The 24,093-nt window shown below is 40.7% G+C and overlaps 1 protein-coding gene across 12 annotated transcripts in view; it reads right to left on the bottom strand.

Moving 5' to 3' along the window:
- Positions 1-24,093, bottom strand: part of FGFR2 (fibroblast growth factor receptor 2) — a 141,279-nt gene that overhangs the window by 105,803 nt on the left and 11,383 nt on the right. For 10 of the 12 annotated variants that reach the window (XM_048506535.1, XM_048506538.1, XM_048506537.1 and 7 more), the window contains exon 1: positions 17,380-17,466. The exons of 1 other annotated variant lie outside the window; for it this stretch is intronic. In XM_048506535.1, the coding sequence (XP_048362492.1) occupies positions 17,380-17,440 (61 nt within the window). In that variant the 5' untranslated portion in view covers positions 17,441-17,466. Of the gene's footprint in view, positions 1-5,505; positions 6,090-17,379; positions 17,467-24,093 lie in introns of those variants that run through there. One more of the 12 variants, XM_048506540.1, reaches the window with a different exon arrangement.

Below are 24,093 nucleotides of genomic sequence, written 5' to 3'. Positions count from 1 at the left end.
GCCATTTTCTCAGCTGTGGTCCTATATCCACAATACATGGTAAACAATACTGTCTAAAGTTACAGGGTAGTGCTAAGGATTACTGAAATGATTATGTGAATTGTTTGAACAATCCAGGTGACCCAGTGTAGTAACACTGCATAAAGTTCTAGACCTCAACCAATGTCTCTCCAGCCCAGAGCAACCATTAAAGTCACTGTATGATGATGCTGGCAGGGGATGATGAGAACTGTAGTCCATAGCATCTGGAGGGCCGCGAGTTTGACACCTGTGGTCTAAGGAGCAGCTCAGGCCTTGCCTGGGAAGCGAAACTAGGAGACAAAGAGAGAAAACAGCCTCTGGGAGGGTGGAAACAGTCATTACTCAGAGGATCCCACATCCCGTCCGGGAGACATAGCAAGATCAGGCCAGAACTGGGCAGATCATGACAATAACAGACCTCAAAGATTTCTGGTGAGGATAATAAGGGGTGAGATACAATATTTATAATTAAATGGGATGAACTGTATTATTTATTCCATATTTTCTCCAACACGATACTGTAAAAATGAACAAAACATAAGTCTTTTGGCATCTTGAAAACTAAAAGGTACAACCACCAGGTAATTACTGACCCATGGTATGATGTCACATCATGACATTTACTAGGCAGACTATGTTGCCTTTGTCGTAGGCTTTCACGGCCAGATTCAACTGGTTCTGGTGGGTTTTCCAGGCTGTGTGGCCGTGGTATGATGGATCTTGTTCCTAATGTTTCGGCTGCATCTGTGGCTGGCATCTTCACAGATGTGATACAGTGTGAAACAGACTTTTCTCTGTGATACATCTCTGAAGATGCCAGACACAGATGCAGGCAAAACGTTAGGAACAAGACCCACCAGACCACAGTCACACAGACCGGAAAACCCACAAGAACCAGTATGTTGCCTTTGCCTTCCCCAATTGCCTACATTGTACCCCCAGCAAACTGAGTACTCATATTATCAACACTGCAAGGATAAAAGGCTGAGTCAACCTTGAGCTGGCTACCTGAAGCAGACTCCTGTGGGATCAAATTCAGGTCATGAGCAGAACTTCGACAGCAGTACCAACAGGCATTTATTCTAGCATAAACTTTCATGAATAGAATGCTAGTTCACAGCAGTGTCACAAGACCTCTGCTTATTTTAGTCACTACAGACTAATATAGACCTCCTTTAGTAACATAAAAGTTCATTTTTCTCTCCGTGCAGACATCTGACACCACCAGTAGAGGTTCAGTGAAGTCCCTTCCACACAACCACATTCAATGGAAGAACAGTACTGCTGCTACTCCATCTTCTTTTAAAAAGCACAACAGGGTTGTGATAAAACCCACTGCAAAAGAAAAGTGCTTTCAAATCCTACCAATGCCTGTTGGCCTGGAAGGGGGGGAAGGGCAGGGCACTGCACAAACCAGCTCAATAACTAGATCAAACATAAAGATCTTGTGCTTCTAAAAAAAACTCAAAACAAGTCTAAGGCAGCAGGGGCAAATAAATCATATAGCCATAGTGTTTATGATCATCTATAAACTCACTGATAGATCTTAACTCTACTGTGAAAGAGCCAAAACTTCAAGTCACTATCAGAGGTGAAAGAAAACAAAATTCAGCAATTGTCCATTCGCATTCTATTCTCCCTCATGATCCACTGTTCATTTGTTTTTAAGAACAGTAATATTCCAATAATATTTTTCTATATTGTGTGGGTTGGAGACTATGAGGAAACAGTCTGTCTTTCTTCTCAAAGCGCACTATTCAGTTCCTATCCAGACATCCTCTGTTTAGTCTTGGATGGTAAAACATCCAACATGAACTCTTTCATGGAAGCTGCCACAATATGTTGGGATACTCCTGAAAAGCATATGGCTCGCAAAAAAGTACTCTAGAAGTGACACATAGTCATTCAATGTATCACAAGCCAATATTCAACTAATAATATATTTCCCTTTCAAAATTTGACAATAACTTGCATAAATGCTGCAATTAGTAACTTCTAGTTCACCATGCTCCCACCTAGAAGGATAAAATACATATCCATTTTCTTCTAGACATTATGTAAGTCATTCATATCCCTGCTCAATTGAACTTAGACTGCCGGATGGTGTACAGCACCAGTGTGTTACAGTGGTTAGAGCATCAGGATGTAGAAGAGGTAAAGAAAGTAAAGTAGTGCCCTGTGTAAGCACCAGAAAGACCCAAATTTAAATCCTCATTCTGCGATGAATCTCACTGGATAAAAACAAAGGCAGTCCTTCTCTCTATGCTTACCTCACAGGATGGCACTCCTCACAGCCAGGGAGGGTAAAATGAAAAACAGGAGAACTATGCTAGCAGCCCTGATCTCCTTGGAAAACAGTGAGAGAAAAAGGCAAAAAGTTTGTGACCTCACTTAGTTTTCTTTCTGAAGTTTGAGAGAAAGACCCATAGAAGGGAGTTCCTTCCATAGACATCGAGACAGGCATCTCTCACTGCACATGAGCTCAACAAAACCACTAGGCAAGCAACTTACACTAACACAAGGCGCTCTCCTTCTGTATTGGCATTTGTGCAGCAGCCAAATTAGAAGTCTTTGAATCAAATTAACTCCCACTACCTTGTTCCTAAAAGAAACATGAGCACTCAGCACCGATCACGAGAGCTCCCCACCCCTCATCTCAAAGCAGAAGGGCCCCTTCAGGAGGGATAAAAAAAACAACAGCCCCAAATTCCTTAACTTTCTGACTTGCGTAGTCACTGCCCAATGATCTTATAGAGGGACCTCCTATCCAGGGTAATTATGTACCTCTATCTCAATGTTTGGAACACAGCCACAACATGCTTTTTGGCCTCTACAATTCTGGCTTCCTGACTACAATAGCATAATCCCTCCCAGAATCTCAGGCTCAGTGAAAGCCACACATACTATTTATTTTTCCCCTTGAAAGAGAACTCTGTCTCTCTTCTCAGCCTTTACACTGGGGCGGAGTTGTCAGCCACCTGTGATTGATGGTCCGCCTTGCCACCCGCTCATCAAGTCAATTTTCACCTCGGTCACATACCTGCCCAAATTTTCTTTGCCAAACTGACAGGCATGGGAAGAGGAGCCCAGGTTGGAAGCCAGACCAAATTCCTTTAAGCTGCCGCTCAACATTCTTGTTAAGGTATGGGAAAACAAGTAGGACTTGTTCTAGAGCAGTAGTAATTAAACTGAATCCTAAATGTTCATTTTAATCTGCCTCCATTGTTATTTGGGTGATGTTTATCACTTCCCAGAGAGCTGGCAACAATCTGTTATGTCACCCCAATCAATGCCCTGACCTGTGTCTCCTGCCAGCCATTTAGAACACAGCAAAACCCATGCAAGTGTGGATCAATGCCCTCTCCCAGCTTATGGAAAATTAGCTGTATAGCAATTAACTGACAGTACATTGGCTCTGGACATCAGACAAGAGCAAAGCCCTCCACCCCCACCCTCGCCTTTTTCACACTGCAATCTTCAAAGTGATCAGCAATTAAACATTAATTCTGGAAGGTTATTCGGGAAAACAGCCTGGCAGCATCAGTAGTTTTGCATTGTTTGAACTTCTTTCATTCATTTTTCCCCCTCAGGTCTAGCCTGTTTTTCTCCAAGTCTTCTGTGGATCAGAGAGGGGCAGAAAATCTGCATTTTAATTGACATTCCAGAGAGGTACAGAGGCTGCTTATTGCAGTCTATTCAAACCAAACAGGCTTTTCAGATGAAAATGAGTAAAGGCAAGTAGAAGATTTACAGGGATTTGGTACAAAGGAGACAATGAGGTTTGAAATGTTGATGGCGATTCACACCAACCGCATAATGGGCCACTGTTTGAAAGAGCAGTTTTTCACACTGAAATATATATATATATATTTTTCATGAGGCTTTCTCCTTCTGCGAGGAAAGAAAATTATGAATCACTACCCCTCAAAAAGGAGGCAGTTTCTAAACAATGCCTCCCCAGATGGAGAACGTCTTGTACTTTTGGTCTGCATTACTTCTACATCACGTTCCACTAAGCTCCATGTAAATCATTTCTCTCCATATACGCAGATCCTTGCAACATTCAGTAAAGAATTCCATGTGTTGTTTTTTCCCCTTAACTGGGTCCCTTCTATAGCTCTATAGGTGAAAGAATTTCCACAAACACAAGTTTTGACGTGTTCAGCTTTCATAAAGTCTGATCCTCACACTTCCTGCAACTGAATAAACTAGATCCCCTTCTCCACCCCAAATTTTCCCCCTCTTCAAACAAAAGTCCTTTAATTCCACGCCAATTAAATTGTAGCTCTACAATTTGGGTCTTGTTACAACCGTAAAATTCCACAAGGACTTCTTTTTTTATAGACTACAGTGTACATCTGATTGTAACTGGAAACATAATCGGGGACGGCGGTCACAAGTAGGGCTAAGCAACCAAGAAGAAAAGTTTTGGGGCTCAAAACATGGCCGTAAATGTGATGTTGTGCCCTTCAGGATGTCCAGTGGCATGGGGATACTCTGCACATGCTCAAAGGTGTACTGCTTTTCTGCTTCCAGTTCCAAACAGCAAGAGAAACAAACTGGGGAAAGGGGGTAAATCATTCCCCCAAATTAAGACATGGTTACAAGCTCCACTGTACCTGACAAAAGACTATGAAATGTATATATGACATCCCAAAGATACAAAACTTAAGCTTTGTTAAAAGGAAGGTTGCAAATCCAAGAACTGCAAAGGAACAGTGAGAAAGAACTTTGTCACCTAATTAGGAACCAAAAGTGGGGAGGGGGGTGTTCCTAAAGTTGTTATCCTAAGCACTTTCATTCCCCTAGAACCCAATGGGACTTGGTTCCAAGTAAATATTTTAAGGAGCAGGATTTTTGGTTTTCAGCAACATCAGTTTCCATGTGAAATACCTGACATCATTGCAATCAGATATCATGTTCACAAGGGATGAACTGTGGTCTCCTAGGAGAGTGGCATAAAAATCTATGAAAGACTGGAGGAAGGAGGAGAAAAAACTGTTCCAGCAATCGTTTGGAGAGATTCTCCTAGCCTCCATCACCTCAGGCTGATCAGGACCACAAATGTCCACTAAATCCATGTGCCACCCACATCTGAGTTCCAGCACATCCGAGCTTATCCGACCCACGCCAGTGGGAGGGGCGCACTTATTAGGTACTTGTGGCCACATGTCACTTTCAAAAGGACAAGTACCTGGCCGCAGCGCAGAGAACATGGGACGTTCCCTGTTTTCCGGTTACACAGGAGTAAAAGCAAAGCTCGGGGGTTGGGGCAGATTTCGATCCTGCAAAGGGCTACACGTTGCTTTGCGAAGCACAAAGCAATTGTGGGGCAGAAGGGGGAGAGAAAGCATCCAGGCAGAGACGGCCGGGAAACCTCATTCTTCGAGATCTTAGAGCTTCTTTAAAAGTGGGGATTAATCTCTCTTCCCCCGTCCCCCTCCCGCGCGCCTCCCAACTGCAAGCCAAGCCCGGTTCAATTACCTCGTATGAAAAGGCTCCGAGTAAGCGATCTGCTATTCCCTTGTCGCAGGCGTGTGTACAGGATGAAGCAAAGCGACGAACGCAGACTCCCCGACCCGGGGGAGGACGGGACGAAAGCAAAACAAATCGTCCTCTTGCTTTATTCCATATTCAGGCGCTTGGAAACGTCGACGGGCACCCCCAAAACCCGGGGGAAAATTCGGCAGCCGAGATCCCCATCTCCGCCATCGCAACACTTTCTTGCCAAAAAAAGAAAAAAAGGTTGCGAGGAGGGGTTCCGCAGAGCAGCCACCCAAACGAGTTTGATGGAAAGGGTCTTGAAAAATAGTTTTTAAGGGGAACAAAAACAAACAAACAAAAAAAGACGGAAACCAGCGTGTTACCAGAAACTTTTTCCTGCCCACTTCACTATGGATCCAGGTTGGGGAGAAGAAAGGAAAAGCAGCTTCCAAAAACAATGTTTTTGGGAAAACAAAAACTGTAGAGCAGAACCCAGAGCCTTAAGTTAAGTCCCCGACCCAGTCCATTCAGGATCCCTGTTGCGAGCCAACTCTAAAGCTTTATCAACTCTACAACCTCTTTCCCTCTCCTCTCCCTCCCTCCTCCTCCTCCTCTCCCTGGTCACACCCCCGAAGTTGAAACCCGAGCCATTTCCTGGACAGCTCCTCTGCCAATCACAGCCGCCTAGTTCAGCAATAGTTGAACTCCACGGCGTAGAGATGAAGTCGGAGCCTCTCTCCCGCAGCCTCCCGAAAGCACATTTGGGGGAAAACGCCTCCAAGCGGCACCACGAAACGAGAGGAGGGAAAAAATCAGCCTGACCAAAAACGGAAAGGGGGAAGGAAGAGCAATATACCGTTTTAGGCTGTTCTGCTAATCGCTACAGTCTTGACAGAGGTTTTGGGAATAGTAAAACTAGAACCCCAACAGAGAGGGTGCGACAGTTCTCTTGGTTTTGACCTTCAAGAAAGAATTTCACGTAGACTTTGGCAGCAAAATAAAAGAGGAGGCACCCTCTTGACTGACTACATTTATTCCAGCATCAAACACACACACACACACAAAGTTTACGGTTGGAGTACATTTTGTTAAGACTTCCAGAACTCTTTTTTCCTTTCTGCCTACTGGAATTACTGTCTGCCATCATCAGATGCCCCATTCAGAATATCTCAGTCAAAGGTGCTGTCCCAGTAAATAAAGCTATTTTGTGAGTTGCTCTGTACAGTCCCGGAGATACTTTAACAGTGTTTTGGTAGAGTAATGATCCCTCTGAATGGGATTAGGAATCCCTGCTAGCAACCCTGTGTGGAAATGGTCATTGAAGTGAAGTGTCTCTGAATCGCTTAAGGATATATTGTCAAGTACCATGCTTCATAACAGGGGGGGAAAGGTAGACCCAAAACACAGTCTTTTTGATAGATTATTACCCTTGTTTATTACCCTTATTGCTCTTTTTTCTTTCCTCTATGAGAAAGTTTTTCTCAGTTTTGTTAAAATGCTAGAACAAAGTACACTGGACAAAATCCAGTAAGAGGTTCTCATATAAATTTCTATTCATGGATTGTGCCAAAATCAGAAAAATATAGGTGTCATGCTTCCAAATATGGTGTGGAAATGAATAAAAATAGAATGCAAGTTTTTGTATTCAAGGCACAGCACCAAATGATTATATCATACTAAATCATACTAAATTTCATCATCTATGAAATTAAACATAAGGCAATCCATCCAAAAGATAGGCATGTATAAACCCACTGAAACCAATGAGCTTAAGCACACCTAAATCTTATGTTGGATTGTGGCCAAGATGTTTCAAAGTGCTACTGGAACCAGAGCGATTACTCCAGATTAAGTCAGTAATTTGAGCATTACTCAACAAAAACTTGCACAATCATTTTAATTTTCTTTGCATGAATCAATATGGCATTAGTTACCTTCCATTATTACACCCAAATAATGTACGCACATAAAACTGGAAAATGTTATTTTTTTTTAAATTTATCAACACAGAATAAGAAATGCCTAAGGAAAAGATAATCTAATCTGAGTAAATGTTTCATATTGTTCCACGAACAAAATTTTCATATTCAGTTCTTTTCAGATTAGCTTGGAGTGGCAACATTTTCTTTTAATCTCTCACCTTTAGACAATTGTTCTTTTCAGAGCAGTCAACAGACAAATGTTTGCAAAAACAAATTTTCACAGAGGAAAGTACAAGAAAAATAGCCCATTTTAAGAAAAAACAATATTTCAGGGTGGGGTATGTTTTTTTGTTCCAGTTTTTATGACTTTACAGAGAAGTTTATAGTGCAATCTTATGCAGAGATATTTTAATTTCAATTCATTGATTTAGTGAGGAGTAATTTTTCAGTTATAGTAGAAAATCATAACTTGCACTGTTACAGTAGAAAACTATAACGTGAGCAATGGATGTTAAGGTAAAACTGGCAGGAAGATTTTAACATATCTTATTCACTTAATTAAGGTGCCTTGCCTTTTTGGAATATTTAATGTGGGCAATTCTGGACTTGTTAATTTAATTTTCTTTGGCATTTTCACACAATGCGCTGAGCTAACTGCAAACAAGCAGAGAACATATTTGGCTGCATTTACTGATGACAACCCATGTGTAGGAACAGGCTTCCACTTGTCAGTGCAGTGCATTGGACAGGGAAGGTAAAAGGTTACATCATAGGAAAAAGAAGTATATGTGCACTGTATGTGTGTATAACACATGCAGATCCACTTCCATTATCCTTTTAAAAAATCTTAATCAATCAGTCCTGTTTTGGGTAGCCACAGGCCAGTCAAGAAACGAAATTTATTTGCATATATGCTGGTAGTATGCATAGCAAGGCTCATTTCGAATAAAGCATTCACTTTAAAGATGAATAAATAAACCTATCACAGACAATATCCACTCTCATCATCATTATCTTTTTGGTATAAAAAGTTAAATGCAAAACTTTAAAAATCAGTTTAACTAACACTGTTGTTCTCATAGGCCCCTTCCGCACACGCAAAATAATGCATTTTCAAACCACTTTCACAACTGTTTGCAAGTGGATTTTGCTATTCCACACAGCTTCAAAGAGCACTGAAAGCAGTTTGAAAGTGCATTATTCTGCATGTGCGGAATGAGCCTTAATCTTATAACTAAAGGCAAGAAATGTACCTACTGTATTAGTAACAATTGGGTTAAAATCAGCTAATAAATAGATCACAATTCTCTTATCAGATGAGGTGCTATATGAGTTTATCAGACAATGAATTAAAATTCACTGTCTTTATGAGGTAAATGGAGAATGAAATAGGATTAGGTAATTTTTAATCCTGTCACATAGGAGCTCCATGGTGCAGAGCAGTAAACTGCAGTACTGCAGTCAAAGCTTTGCTCATAACCTGAGTTCGATCCCAACAGATGTCGGGCTGGTTCCGCATGGGCCAAAAACAGCAGTGTGAAAACAGTATAAACCCTTTTACACCATTTTAAACCCTTTTACACCATTTTCACACCGTTTTCACACTGCTGTTTTTGGTCCATGCGGAATCAGCCTCAGTTTTAGGTAGCTGGCTCAAGGCTGATTCAGCCTTCCATCCTTCCAAGATCAGTAAAATAAGTATCCAGCTTGTTGGGGGTAAAGTGTAGGTGACTAAAGCAACCGCAAACCACCCCATAAATGTAGTCTGGCTAGCAAACATCATGATGTAATATTACCCCAAGGGTCAGTAATGGCCCAATGCTTGCACAACGAAATATATTTACCTTATGCAGTCTCAATTGGTTGTGACCTCAGAATTGGGACACATTGACAACAGGAATTTGCTTCTTACCCAGAATTCCATCAGCTCATATGCAGACTACAGAGATCAGTTCCCCTGGAGACAATGGATGCTTTGGAAGCTAAACTCTATGGTATTGTAACCCAGTGGCAAAGCCACAAGGGGGCGGGGGGTGCGTCGTGCACCAGGCGCATGCCTGGGGGGTGCAAAAATCACCCCAGGCCCCTCCCCCTTCCCCCACATGGTGCCCCTGCACACCCCCACACCCCCTACCCCCTTCTCATACTTACCTTAGTTCCTTTTTCAGAACTTTTTCAGGCTTCAAAAGGCCATGTTCTCAGAAAAACGGCCTGAGGAACTACAGTTCCCAGGAGACCTTGGGGCTCACAAGGTCTCCTGGGAAGTATAGTTCCCATCAGGCCTTTTTTTACTGAGAACAAGGCCTTTTGAAGCCTGAAAAAGTTCTGAAAAAGGAACTAAGGTAAGTATGGAAAGGGAAAAGAGGGAAGGGGGACAGGGGGGCACCGCGAAGGGGGGGCGCTGTGAAGGGGGGGCTGGGGGGGCAAGGGGGTAGAAAATGTGGAATTCGCACCAGGTGCAGTTTGGCCCAGCTATGCCTCTGTTGTAACCTATTCTCCCCAGGCTCCACCCTCAAATCTTCAGGAATGTTCCAACTGGGATCTGGTAATGCTACTCTCCCCCTCCATCTCCTGCCAGTGACCAAGGTGGACCTGGAAACTCGAGTTCAAGAATAGACTAGTCACAAACTGGGATTTGTTTATGATGGTCAAATGATACATCTGTGCATTCCTTCCATATTTATTTTGGATGGCTTCAAAATTCACCATCTATCCCCAAAAGAAAGCTATTTGGGTAACATCGTATGAATCAGGTTGAGGCCTACATGGATACCTGCTGGACATTGTTGGATATTCTAATAGCCAAGATATAATATGCTGCCTCAGTGGAGAAACTGTATTCAAGAAGCATAGAAAGTACATTTATACATTTGAGTTTATGCCAATGCAGAAAAAGCAAGGCAACCTGCATTAATCTTTGACGAGACAAAATCTTCAAAGTCAGCAATATACTTAGTCAATACAGTCCAAAGTAAAATTATGTATTCTTAAGCACATGAAACTGTATTATAATGAATTAAACCACTGATCTATCATGATCAGAATTGTCTGCTCTGACTGGCAGCAGCTCTCAAGAGTCTTACACAGAAGTCTTTTTACATCACCTACTATCTGACCCTTTTAACTGGAGATGCCACTGACCCTGACACATTCTGCATATAAAATAGATGTTCCACCACAGAGATAGACCCCTTTCCCAAATAAATAGGTAGCCACAGATCCCATCAGTTTGAAAGCAAAGTAAGCTTCTACTGATGAAAAAGGAATCTTCTACTTCATTAAAAAGACTAACAGCCCAGTCTAGAGGGTGCCACAGCCAAGGACAGCTCCGCCACCCTGCCACCCCCAGAGGACTTTCAGGGGGTGCAGGGAGGCAAGAAAACAAGAAACCTCCCAGGCCACTTGAAAGGCTTCCATTGGGCTGAATGGCCCTGGCCATGGTGTTTCCAGCATGAAAGCCTCCAGCACACCTCCACTGCACTGACAGGGCCAGCTGCAGTGTGTGAATGCTGACATGGCACCCAGCACCATGTTTATTTATCCCGAAGGGCCGCAGTGGCAACCCAGCAGTACTTTTGCCCCTCCACCAGGGAGGGTAAATCCACTGGCCTATACTACATCCAGGAGACAATTCACACACACACATACACCCGCCAGTAGGATGGGGTTGTAAAACTTAACAGAAGATATAATCTATGATCTTAGGAATCAGGTATTATTTTAAGACAATGTTTCATCATATGAAAAAAACCCTGAGTGATTCTGAACCAATTAATATTTCATTACAGTGCTGGGGGATTCATTGACCATTCCTGCACAGCACAAATAAAATATCTTGAGGATGCTAAAAGAAGCATTTTTCCCCAAGATGTCCTCAAGACATTTTATTTCTGCTCAACTTGCTTGGATTTTAAAAACAACAACACTGAACTAGCAATATTTTTTCCCAAGATGGGGTCAAGACATTTTCCCTTGTTTGTGCAGAGCAAGGAAGCATTTTATTTTTCCTATCTGAGTTTTAAGCTCTCACTTTTGATTTCTCCACAGCTCGTGCTCACCACTTCCTGCTGCTCCAGGGATTCTCCATGCCATCCATCATTTGCAGAAGGTTCCTACAGAGGTTTCCTTTGGTTGCAGCTTGTTTGTCCGCCATTTCTGTGTAAAAGGTACATGAATAAAGTTTTGACTGCCAATTCGGTGTGTTTTCCCTTTTGTTTGTTTGTTTGTTTTGAGGGAGGTGTCTTTGAGGCTACGATGACTTGAAATATGCACACATTACAGATTCACATATCATATAATTGTAGCTTCAAAGATACCTCCCTCAAAACAATTAAACCACTGATCTATCATGATCAGAAAACAAAAGGAAAAACGACATGGGTGCTAAATTAGCAGTCAACGTTAACTTTATTCATGTACTTTTTATGTGGAAATGCGGGGGGGGGGGGGCGATGAGATGCAAGCAGAAGAAAGCTCCAAGGGAAACCTTCACTAAATGGTGGGCAGCATGAATCACAAGCAAGAGAAAATAAAGCAGATACAAGCTGTGGCAAAAACAGAAGTGAACTAGTGGAGAGGGGGAAGCGGTGCTTTAGTAATACTTAGAGGAATAAACCATGTGAGTAGAATGTATGTTGTGATTCTTTCTCATAAAGACACAACTATCCAAGATGGAAGATGTTTCAGTTAGGAAGAACCACATTATCTGCTTTTATAACCTAATATCTATAGAGCAGAGTACTATGAAGTCACAGGGAAAAATCTTCCTCACTGCTATGGTAAATTTGAACTAATTCTTATTATTGAAAGGTGATATATGTCTAACTAAATAGTCACATAACTCAGGAATCTATGGTTGATTCAAAAAGAAAAGAAAAGTTGTCTAGTACACTGAAAGCTTCGTCTTTGTCTTTAGCAGACCTAAAATTATCAGAATAAAAAATGGTGTACTTTGGCCAAGAGAAACACAAAAATAAATATACAGAGGAGGGTATATCATAACTTTGCCACCTATTAAAATCTGAAGCCTCTTTTTTGAAGGCCCTTTCATAAACATTTTGCAGCTCCTCGAGCAAATTATGACCCTTATGGAATGGTAGGATATATTTCTAGACAGAAAAAAACATAGGAAATAGCATTAATGTAATTGAAATTGCCACTGAAAAATGACTCCTAGAAATAAATTAAACTGATTAATAAACTGTTATTCTGTACAATCAGTTGATGTAAAGGGAATCAGAATTCTTAAACTTCATTAGACAGCTAATGTATTTTAATACTATTTAAGTACAAATATACATTTTCTATCATGTCTCCATTGTTTATTAATAGAATTTTCAAGAACAACAAACAGCATGGTTGGCTATAAAGCTATCATTATAAAGCAAGCAGAAATGCCTACTAAGTTGAACATGCAATCCTAAGCAGAGTTACACCCTTCTAAACCCATTGATATATAGAAAGGTATAACTTTGTATAGGATTGCACTGTTAGTGAGACCAAAAATATATCTACTATCTCCCTATATTTATATTCTCACTGATATGACAATTCTCTTTTCAACTCATTCCAATTCCATTACTTTTATCCCTTACAATCTTTTCCACACAAACTAGGAAATGAGTTCTTTTGCCGATCTGCAGCTACTTCTAATTCAGAAATTGACATGTCACCAGCAAGATACAAATTTCACAGCTTCAAGTGTGTCTCTTGTCCATTGAAAACATTGTTAACACATTCTCACATAAATTACTGGTAAGCACAGGAAGCAGCAATACCTTTCTCCCATTCATTAACAACATTGCATCCTGCAACAGAAAAAGAAAATGGTCCACTAAGGATGACAAAATAAAGACACCTTTTTCTTGTGTCTGGAAGCAGTTTTCAGAATTTATTCTGCAGGGTGATGAAAAGATAATAACTTATCAAGAGCTTATTCATTTGAACTTATTCACTTAAAGGAGCCAGTTTCCAAGCTTGGCCACAACAACCCTCTCACATGGAGAAAAGCAGAAACTTGTTTGGCATTTTTTTTAAAAAATCAATGCTGTCATCATATTTAGGCTTCAAGTGATCTCAAGGAACCCAGGAAGCTTTTCACACTAGTTAGGATGCTAAATGAAAGAGTAATCTCTTTATGGGCTTTTTAAAATTATTATTATTCCCCTCTTCTTCTGAAAGTGGCTCGAATCTTTTTTGTCAATTCTGCTGCACGTGAATGGTGTGGCTAATAAGCCTATTAATGAGGTTCCACAGTGGAGTGTGAATAGGTAAATAAGCCCCAATCTGTTGAGGTTCAGCAGCAAGGGCAGTAAAGCCATCAAGAGCTAAAGGTGACAGTTTGAACTGAAATAGGAACAACAGCTCCAGGTTTCAAGCAAAAGAAAAGGCAGACAAGGCCTGCATTCAGAAACTTTCTACCCCCAACTGAGCTCTATTATCGTCCTGTTTCTTCCCCCTATATAAAATGCCTTGAGTGGTCGCTGTTTTAAAAAAGCTCTTGAGACGTCCTTTTTCATTCTGGTAATGATACATCAATAGGGAAGAAGGAAAATTAGGGCTCCCAATACCCCCCTTCACACCACAAATTTCAAAAGAACGAATAACGCTGCCTCGCAGCATATGAACTAAATAGGAAAGGGATGGAAAGTTTTGGAGGGACAGAAAATAAAACATTTGTTTTTCATGGATTCTGTCTGTCTTTCTTTCTACTTTGAAATGCAGTTCTGCTACATCTGGACCAAATATTAACTGCCAAGCATATATACTCAAATGCATGTAAAACAAGATGCCCAGATCAGGATGCTCTTTGCTTGTGAAGGCTTTGAATGCAAAGCTGCTGCATGTTTATGCCATGTGTGAAAGAAACTGCCATGCATATTCTAATGAGCACTATTGACCATGCAATAATCATTTGCCTTCATGATTCCAGACTCCACAAAGAAAAGTTTGATACAACTGAAATGTATTGCATTATCACAGAGTCCAAATATAAACACAAATCTTCTTGATATGGATAAATTACCACATTATGGATAAATTACCAATTATCGATTTTAATGCACAGTGAAATCACTGTTTATCTCATTCTGGAAAACTTTCCAAAAGAAGGGGCAAATAGCAGTACCACATAATTGGTGACTTTTCCAAATTAAAAAAAAAATCTGAATTATTGCCCTCAGCTATGAAGAATTCAGACATTTCTGATGTGGAAAAGTCACCATGCTGTGGTACTGCTATTAGAACACAGTGATTGGATAGAATATATTTTTGCAGAAAATAAGTGATAGGAGGGGAAAACTATCAAGGTAGAGTAATCACATGACATGTGAACAGGGTTTTAACAGTGCAGGAAGTACAATCTGCAACCTGAGGCAGCTGGGAAGGGCACTGCCTCCGCCCCCCCCCCCCCCCGCCGCCGCCGCCGCCGCCGCCGCCACCACCACCTCCAGAGGGCTTTGTGGAGCCGGCATTGGGAGGCATAGAATTTTTTTTTCAAAACCCACAACCAGAAAACCCTCCATAGGGCTCAGTGGGCTTACATCACCCAAAAGGGTGGCATAAGTTCAAGTCATGGGCTTCAGCGTAACTGCCAAGGTGGAAGCCAACCTTGTTGGCTCTACTCTAAGGAATGCCCCCACCCACCCACCACCACTGGCATCTAATCAGACACTAGCACAGCTCTGCGGTGGCCCCAACTTCCAGGTTTTGCCACCATGGAGCTGAGGGGTGGTTGGCCACTAGCACATTTGCCCCCTCTGCCACCAGTAAGATACTTAAGAACAAAGCTACACAATGAAAGTCCTTAGGAGACATAGGGATAATCACAATTCAATTTACATTGGCAGTCCAGTATGAGATAAATCAAATTCACTTGGGATTGAAACAAAAATTATGTCAGTCTTGGTTAATCACAGTGACCTTCCTCAAAATGGGAGTGGTTCACAGAAGGTTTCTTGCAGCATCAAGACTACTTTCTGAAATGATAGCTGGTGGAAATAAATAGAAAGAAAATGTTTATTATTGGTTGATGCTTAACTCTCCCAAATAATTTGGAAACATCAACATAGGATAATGCTAATTCAGCATGACTAAACACATGAAGAAAGGAATCACAGTAAAGGTGTGCTCTGGCTTTGCCCAATAAAGGCACATGAAGCCATGGTTTGTTGGATGTAAATGGCATAAAGACTCTTCTAAGGAGTGGGAGGGTTTATAAAATAGATAGTTCCCAGTCTATGAATGGCTTCAAAGCACTTCGTTTGCAGGAGCTAAGTGGCACCATTGTAATTGCCAGAAAACTGGTTAGATAAGTTCATGTCTCCCTGTCGGTATTTACCAATGCCCTCTAGTGGAATTGATATGTTATATTTACTGACACACTAAAATGAATCAGGTTTATGAGCCTATGTATGGATAAAATTATACTATTACTTCTGTAGCTACCAGGTCTATATCAGAAAACCATAGAGCTCTTGACAAATGTGTGAACTGTTGCTGTTAGCTCTATAGTTCTGTGATGTAGATCTGGTGGCTACAGAGGCTGTTTGGTAATCTTACCTACACATGATTTAAAAATCTGATAAATTGTGTGAACTGCCAGAAAGTAATCATATATTAAATATTTGGAAAATGTAGTACACAGAGCTAGAAACAGCAAGAGCCAGAGGCAACAGAACTAAACTCCAACCACCTCAATGCATTTTCAAAGCTGTGACAATCCTGAGACATTCCCAGAAGGTAGTCTGTATAACACCCTGGAAAGTCATAAAACAAAGATGAGTCCTGATTGTGGCATATGCAAAATGCTTACATCAATTTACATCAATTGTTCTCTTTTCCACTGACTGTTAATGGCAACATGCTCAGTCCTGAATCCAGAAAATTGTGATAAGATCCATCGGATCAAGAAGGCACAAGTGCACAATTGGATCTATTCCACAGACCCTTATTATAGAAGCTCCTCACGCTTGATATCTTCAAAATTAACAAAAGACAATGGACAAGAGTGTGGCATTTCCAACTCCTATATACTTAATCAACAGTCATTTGAGGCAATACTGAAAATAGTAAGAATTACCATTTTACAGTAAAACCTGACTAGTTCACACAAATGATTTTTTTTCTTCTTGGATTGCCCATTGCTAACAGTGGATGGATTATGTGGAACACCCTGGAAAGGTTCACTATGTCTGGCATTACAAATCTTCTCAAATGGACTCAGCAATGCCTTGTGCGGGGATCCTCAGACTCAGTTAAAATGTAAGAAACCAACCAACCACTGAAACTGTAACTCATCACACTTTCAGTGAAGACGTGAATCAGGCTCTAACAATCAAAGTTGCTTCTGATTCTTAATTTTGCAAGCCCTTTTTTTTTAATTGGCAGGTTGCATAGGTTTGCATAGCACGTTGTCCACCTAAGAAAAGGAGGGCAACAGGGTATACCGCAACAGAATGATCTACTACTTTTCATTACAAAACAGAATCATTTCAACTTTATTACATTTTATCTTCAAAATTAACAGTCAGTGGAAAAGAGAATCTTCTTCTAGAGTTGAAGATTTTTTCTTATACCCAACTAGTTAGCCAGCCTCGCAATCTCGAGCAACATGGAATATTTTGCTCTGAAGTTAGTAAAAATAGGCTCCCTTTTTTCTCTGCAAAACAAAAATACATTTCTAAACACCTTACTATTTATAAATATTATGCAACATTTTAAATGCTGTCATAAATGCAGTTTTCTCTACAAAAATGCTAAAGGAATGCAAAAACACCTAATATGCCATTATAAGCAAATAAATTAATGTCTCTAAACCAAAATTACTTAAAATGAGGCCAAGCAATATAAAAATATTAAACATCAAATTATGTAGAATAAAATAATAGGAAAAGTCACACTAACCATTTATGCAGCATAAGAAGCTGCAGCAAAGAAAAGAACAATTTCTCACCTGCGAATTGTATTCCCTGAAGGGTTACATTCAGCAATCCATTTTCCCACCTATTCAGCATGTAGAAACAAGTTGCCAATTACATTGTGGAAAACAGAGAAACTGACACATCTTGAACAGAAATGGTTAGGATGAGGATGGGGGGGGGAACAAATTCCCTAAAAGGGGGGAAAGGACAAATAGCTGTGGATAAATAAGAATAAAAGCAAAACAGTCTAACAGTCAAAGATGGCTATTAGTGAAGGTTTAAACTGGTTTAAACAACTATAGTTGTTGTTTACATTTAGAATATATACCAGCACAGAGAAGGGCAAGAAAATGATGAGGAATTCACTTGTATTTTCAGATTGGCTTATATGATGTTATGTGATGTGGAAAAAACCACACTTTTTAGTGCTGGGTGGGTGATCTGGTGAGGTCCTGAAGTTAATTATTTTATCAGAGTGGTGAGAGGAAGTGGTTGCAGCTGTTTCTGTGATAACTACCTTAGGAATAAACACCCTTAACATGCTCTGTTTTCACCCATCCTAAGACACCTGATAAAGGTGGTAGGGAAGAGTGCAATACAAGGCAAAAGCCTTCACCCAGCCCCCGAGAAAAGAAATATTGTTAAATTTAAGGAATGTCTGAATAGTTACCATAAGATTAGCCATTTACTTATTTTGAAAGAAGCTAAATTTAGGAGTGGAGCACAGTTCTAGGCAGGACAAGGTAATGCTGCTGGTGAGAAGCTATCAAGATCATAAAGTGTATGTTTCATAAATACCATCATGATCATGCAGATTTTTTTCATGTGTGGTAGAGTTATGGCAAGTACAGCAGAATCAAATACTTGAATTATCTCAGACAAAAGAGATCAAATTAAAATTTGAACTCTTTAACTTTTTCCTCTGACTACAAAGTTATGATTGGGAGTAATGAATCTAGTACAAGATCATTTGGGTTTTTCCAAAAATTCTCTGGCCTCTCTATTGGAAAGTAGCAACCACTCCAAGCATGGTGAGATGATTAATTAAGGTTTTGAAAGATGCTGAAATGGAAAAACTGATGGATGAAGCAGTTAGGGAATGGGCTGTTTTACTGCAGGAAATTTGGGGTGGAAATGGAATCCTTTTCATAGGTTCTTGCATTGAGCATGAAAAGATGGAAATACCTTTGTGATAGGTAAAAATTAGGATTGATCATTTTGCCCATAATTTCTTTTACAAAAGTTATATCCCACCTTCCTGTCCTCACAGCAGTTATCAAGGCAGCTGACCAACAGAAGCATTAAGCAATTAAGAGATTGTAGAAACAATGGGATAAGATATAGAGACATGACAGAGAACAGAGAAAAGTGGTAACAAGGTGATTTTGAAAACAAAGGAACAAATAAACAAAGAAATAAAAGGAAGAGTGGGAAAAATCCTGGAAGAGAATAATTAAATTTACACTAAGTATAAATTTGAAAGAAAATTATTGAAAAGTCATTCACCGATGATACTTAACACCAGTGATAATTTCTAAGATGAGCTTTCAAGAAAATTGATTTCTATTTTCATATATTATGGTCCTGCAAAAAGGTCTAGAAATTCTGGTGAATCCTGAAATTTAGCTGTTAGGAATATTTTATATTGACGTGTTAAATAAGAATGATACCCTGTTTTTCTATACGATTACTGCTGTGAGAATGGTTTTAGCCAAGAGCTGAAAACTGTTAAAGATTCTAAGGAGAATTTTCAGAATTAAATACGCTATCTAAAATGTTGAAAGAAATAACATCAGAAAAATTTGAGAAAATATGGTCTCCCTGGTTAAAATTTGTGGAAGAGCAATATGGCTCAGATTTGTTCTAAGCTTGGATTAAATTTTAGAATGAAAGGGATTCTGGAGGATTCTAGAGGATATTGTATCAATTCAGTTTGTTTTTGGTTTCTTTTTGTATGTTCTTCTATAAATGTTCTTCTATAAATGCAAACAGTTCACCAAACACTTGTTTGGGTTGGATTTTATTCTGCAACACCAGGGTCACACTGAGGAAGGAAGGAAGGAAGAAAGAGAGAAAGAGAGAGAGAGAGAAAGAGAGAGAACAAGAGAGTCTTTCCACAAACTATATAAAACTATATAAAACTGAATTATTCAAGAGGGCTTTTCTACATAGGCAATAGGGAGCACTTCTGTAGGACTGGGGGGCAAACAGCTCTCATTGCAGCCATTGCTAACAAATGACACCACAATTCAGTAGGAAAAGTAAACTCTCTTCAGAGGCATTCCTAACTTCATGGACTAGTTGACCATGGCTGAGTAACAGGTCATAAACTGACTAATCAGCAACAACTGACGAGTCAATCACCATGTTAACTCTGTGACATAAAACAACAGACAATAGTGCCTCTGGAACTGCATAAGTATGCAGCCATTTGGGGGAATAGTTATACAGATGTATTTGCATATAATATTTGTTGCTCAAAAAATACTAGAACAGCAAATCAAAGATAAAAATCCCCAGAATTTACAACCGCATAATAGCTTGATAGTTTCAGTGTCATAAGTGATTCCATGTTCTTCTTTTACAGGCTGAGGGGAGGAGCCGTGAGTAGTCCAGTGATGCAGAACCATTTGGAAAGCTCTTCCTATTTTACAAAATCTGTACCTCACCTTTCTGCCCTCACTAGGACCACCAGGTAGCCTCTATCCCATCCCAATTCCCTCTCTCTTCTCTAGAATATTTAGAGAGCAAGACTAAGCAAGTCTACTCAGGTTTATCCTGTGGGACTTACTCTCAGGAAAGTGTATTTAGGATTGCACTGCTAGCACTCAATAAGCCATTTGGTTCTCTTACAAAAGTCATACTTCCTAAAGCCACAGAAATCTGGAGAGTCCTCTGAGGATGTAAAGACCCTGACCTTCTCTGAAGGTGACCTGTTTTTGCTGCTATTGCCAGCTGCACGGGGTGGGGGGGGGGGCATTTGTTTTCTGATATAATTGTTGTTTCTATGTGGGTCTGTTACTTTGTAGACAGTTTTAAGGTCATCAGGCTATTTGGATTTCTGAGAAAATATTGTTTATACAATACAGAAGGAAAAAAAGATGAGCAACATTTTGGTATCTCCAGAGGATGCAGGAGAGGTTTCTGTGGTTAACCCTTGGCTGATCTGTTTGTTTGTTTCCTTTAAATTATTGCTTCTCAGCCTGGAAACAGTAAGCCACCGATGGTTTGCCAGAACTTTCTGATGATGTTGACTCTTCCTAACTCCCTTCTCCTCTGCTTCCAAAGGATGAATGACATTTTCAGATGCTTTTGAGCACTCTGTCAATATTTCTCACCAGCCAATTTGGTACAAGTATAAAAGTAGGAATGCACCAAAAACCCAGCATCACAATGCTTTGTACATTATGAACTTAGACCCAATCCACTTACCACTCTTCATCTGGCTTTATGCCTTTTATTTTACAGCCCAGATTTGCACAGAATCAATTGTCAAAAATATGACTATAACAACATTCTTGATAAGTGTATTTTTTTAAAAAAGAAAAGTATAGCTTAGAACAAATGATTCAGATTATTTACTCAGTGTATACATAATACAAACAACAGGGAGGGAGTTGGTAAGTGTAACTTAGTCATGGGTACCTGCCCTTAATGTTAACCTACACACCCAAGAAAATCTTGGGAGAGTCTATCCTGAACTGTAGCTCCTAGACTACAGTTCTAGAATGCCCAAAAAGAATAGACACTGACCTACAAGATAAGCCCACTCTTTCTTTCTTTCTTTCTTTCTTTCTTTCTTTCTTTCTTTCTTTCTTTCTTTCTTTCTTTCTTTCTTTCTTTCTTTCTTTCTTTCTTTCTTTCTTTCTTTCTTTCTTTCTTTTTCTTTCTAGAACAACTGAGCATCCCTGTTTGTAACACAACAGTATGAGTAATGGCAGTTTATAAATTGTGTTCCTTTGTCTTCAGGCTTTTGCAATTATATTCTGGATCCTTAACCAGACCAAACACAGAAGCAACTGTAGCCTCTGGGGAAAATTCCTGCATAATTCAGCTTTGCTGTCACATGCACTTTCGTATGGACACACCTTGTCTTTGCTGGAAGAACACAGATAACCTCGCCAAAGCTTCAAAGATATTGCCAAATCAAACTGAAACAAACATACATCAAGTGTGTAAGTATGGGAGGGGGAGGGTCTGTTAGTAGAGGTTTAGATAACGGTTAGATAAATGTCCCTGTCTTTATAAAGCCCAAGGCTGCCCGACTGAGGAATGCGCAATTAAACATCTTGACAAGTGTGATATTTGATTCATCTGATCCACTGAGGAAAGGGGCCACTTGGGTGGTAAATGATATGAGCCTTCCCAATATCAGGCTACAATTTCCGCAAGGGAAATCCATTTCTTGCCTGCCAATAAAGCAGACTAGAAGAAAGCAGAATTTGAAAAGGATTTGAATATGTGTTAGATGCACAGGTCAAGGTGTACATTGTATATGGGTCTGTTACAAATCATATAAAGTGTGGAGAATTTGAAAAACCCTTTTTGTGGAGTCTTCTTCCCCTGAAGATACCAGCCACAGATGCAGGTGAAACGTCAGGAGAAAATGCTACTGGAACACGACCATACAGCCCGGAAACTCCACAACACTCCAGTGATTCTGGCTGTGAAAGCCTTTGACAATACACAAACCACACAGCACCCCAATACATTAAACACTTTTTGTGTTCCTAAATGTACCTGAACTCAGATAAAGGATTGTGGGATACACTGCCTTGAGGGATGGAGGAGGCGCAGTCTCCTTTCTTGGAGGTTTTAAACAGAAGATGGATGGCCATCTGTTAGGAATGCTTTGACTGTGAGTTCCTGCATGGCAGGGGGTTGAATTGGATGGCACTTGTGGTCTCTTTCAATTCTATTAATCTATTATTCTATGAAAGGAAGCAGTGCCATTGGCTGAAATTGGTGCAGAATAAAGATCCTTGTTGGTACTAGGAACAACTTCAGGATACAGCTGCTCTCTGGTGAAATTGGGTTGCTTTAGGATATGAGATCCCATTGGTGAAAAGAACAGAAATTGAGATAGTATAGGCTAATTCAAATCTTCTTTTGTGAAAGATACTTGTGAGGGATACTTTTAAGTGATGTAATGGGAAGGGGAGATATGCCCAGTATGCAAATGTCTTAAAATGTTCAGGAGAGAGGTACTTTTCCTAGGTACTTTAGATTTTCAGAGAGCCACATTTTGAAGGACGGCAGGCTATTGTCCTGAAATCATGGGTTATTTATCATTGCTAGGATACAAAGACCTCACAAAAGAACAAACAAAAGTGCATGAATTAATGTGCCCCTGAGCTCTCATGGCAGCCAAGCTACTTCCTCTTGAAAGCACCTGGGGAAATACGTTAATTAAGCAAGAGACTCTGACTTATATCAGAAAGATGGGTTTATTCCTAGCATCTGATTAGCTAGGCCAGAGGATCACTGAGTGCAAAAAAGGCACAACTTTCTACAACAAAGCTATGGAGACAGCAGCACTGGCAAGGATAACATGCTTCTACAATCCATTACCGAAGTCGGCCACTGGACCAGTGTACTCACCGCCACATTCACTCTAGTTGTCTCAGCTCCCGTTTCATCCATTACAGCTCCTTGGTATACCAAGCAGCTGATCTAGTGTGGACAGGGCGCCATGGAGCAACAGCCTCGATGGCTTCAGGGAGCCTGGTATCCCAGCTCACTACCAGCTCATCAAGGGTGATGCCAGTGGGTGGGGTCTCCCACAAAGCATTCTGGAACTGCTCTGGGTCCATTAGTCTCTGCGGGCAGGCCAAAATATGCCCATCGCCTATATAGGGGGGTGCAGTAGCATCAATCCAAGCCTTGAGGACGTAGTGGTCAGACCACGGCACTCTATCAATAGAGAATAAGCTCACATACACACCTGCTGCAAAGATCAGGTCCAGAGTGCAACCTTGCTGATGCATAGGATTCCCGGTGTTAACCAGGGAAAGACCTAGCGTCACCATGGTTGACACTAGAACAACGGCTACTAAAGAGGAGGTTGAATCAATGTGGACGTTGAAGTCACCCAGCACTAACAAATTAGGGTACAACAATGCCCCCTCAAAGACGACCTCCATGACCTGTGACAGGCTGTCTGTCAGTGCGCTAAGCGACCGGTACACCAACAGAACAGTCAGTCTCTCCAACGGAGGCCCAAACATTCCAATCCAGTGATCAGCAGGACAGGGGACATCCTAGAGGAGATGGAATCTCCAATGAGCATTGCCACACCACCACTCCGGCCCTGTGTCCAAGGTTGCTGGACAAACGTGAAACCATCCAGGGTGAGATCACTGAGGGCAACTGTCCTCCCTCTTTCACCCAGGTTTCTGTTATGCATGCAAGGTCCACTGCCTGATGGTTGATGTAATCCCGAAGGACGGCAGATTTATTATTAATGGACTTCACATTCAACAACAGCAACCTCGGAGCAGAGTCCAAGGCCAGAACCGAACTGACTGATATGTTTTGCTTTAGGTCAGTCTTCAGATGCTTTTATATATAACAAAAGCTGCTGAGGTCTACAACTCACAGCTTGTTGGTCTCTTGGAAAATGTGTAAGTAGGTGGGTTGGAGCTACTCACTTTGGCATCATGGGGGTGCGATCTGGGGGTGTTGCTGGAGGCAGAGCTGACATTAGCCAACTTCCAGTGTTCTTTCATGCCAGAAACACCCCCTTC

Source organism: Sphaerodactylus townsendi, linkage group LG08, assembly GCF_021028975.2.
Source record: "Sphaerodactylus townsendi isolate TG3544 linkage group LG08, MPM_Stown_v2.3, whole genome shotgun sequence".
Taxonomy (NCBI): Eukaryota; Metazoa; Chordata; class Lepidosauria; order Squamata; family Sphaerodactylidae; genus Sphaerodactylus; species Sphaerodactylus townsendi.
The sequence above is the reverse complement of the archived record's forward strand: the minus strand, read 5'-3'. Positions and strand labels throughout refer to the sequence as shown.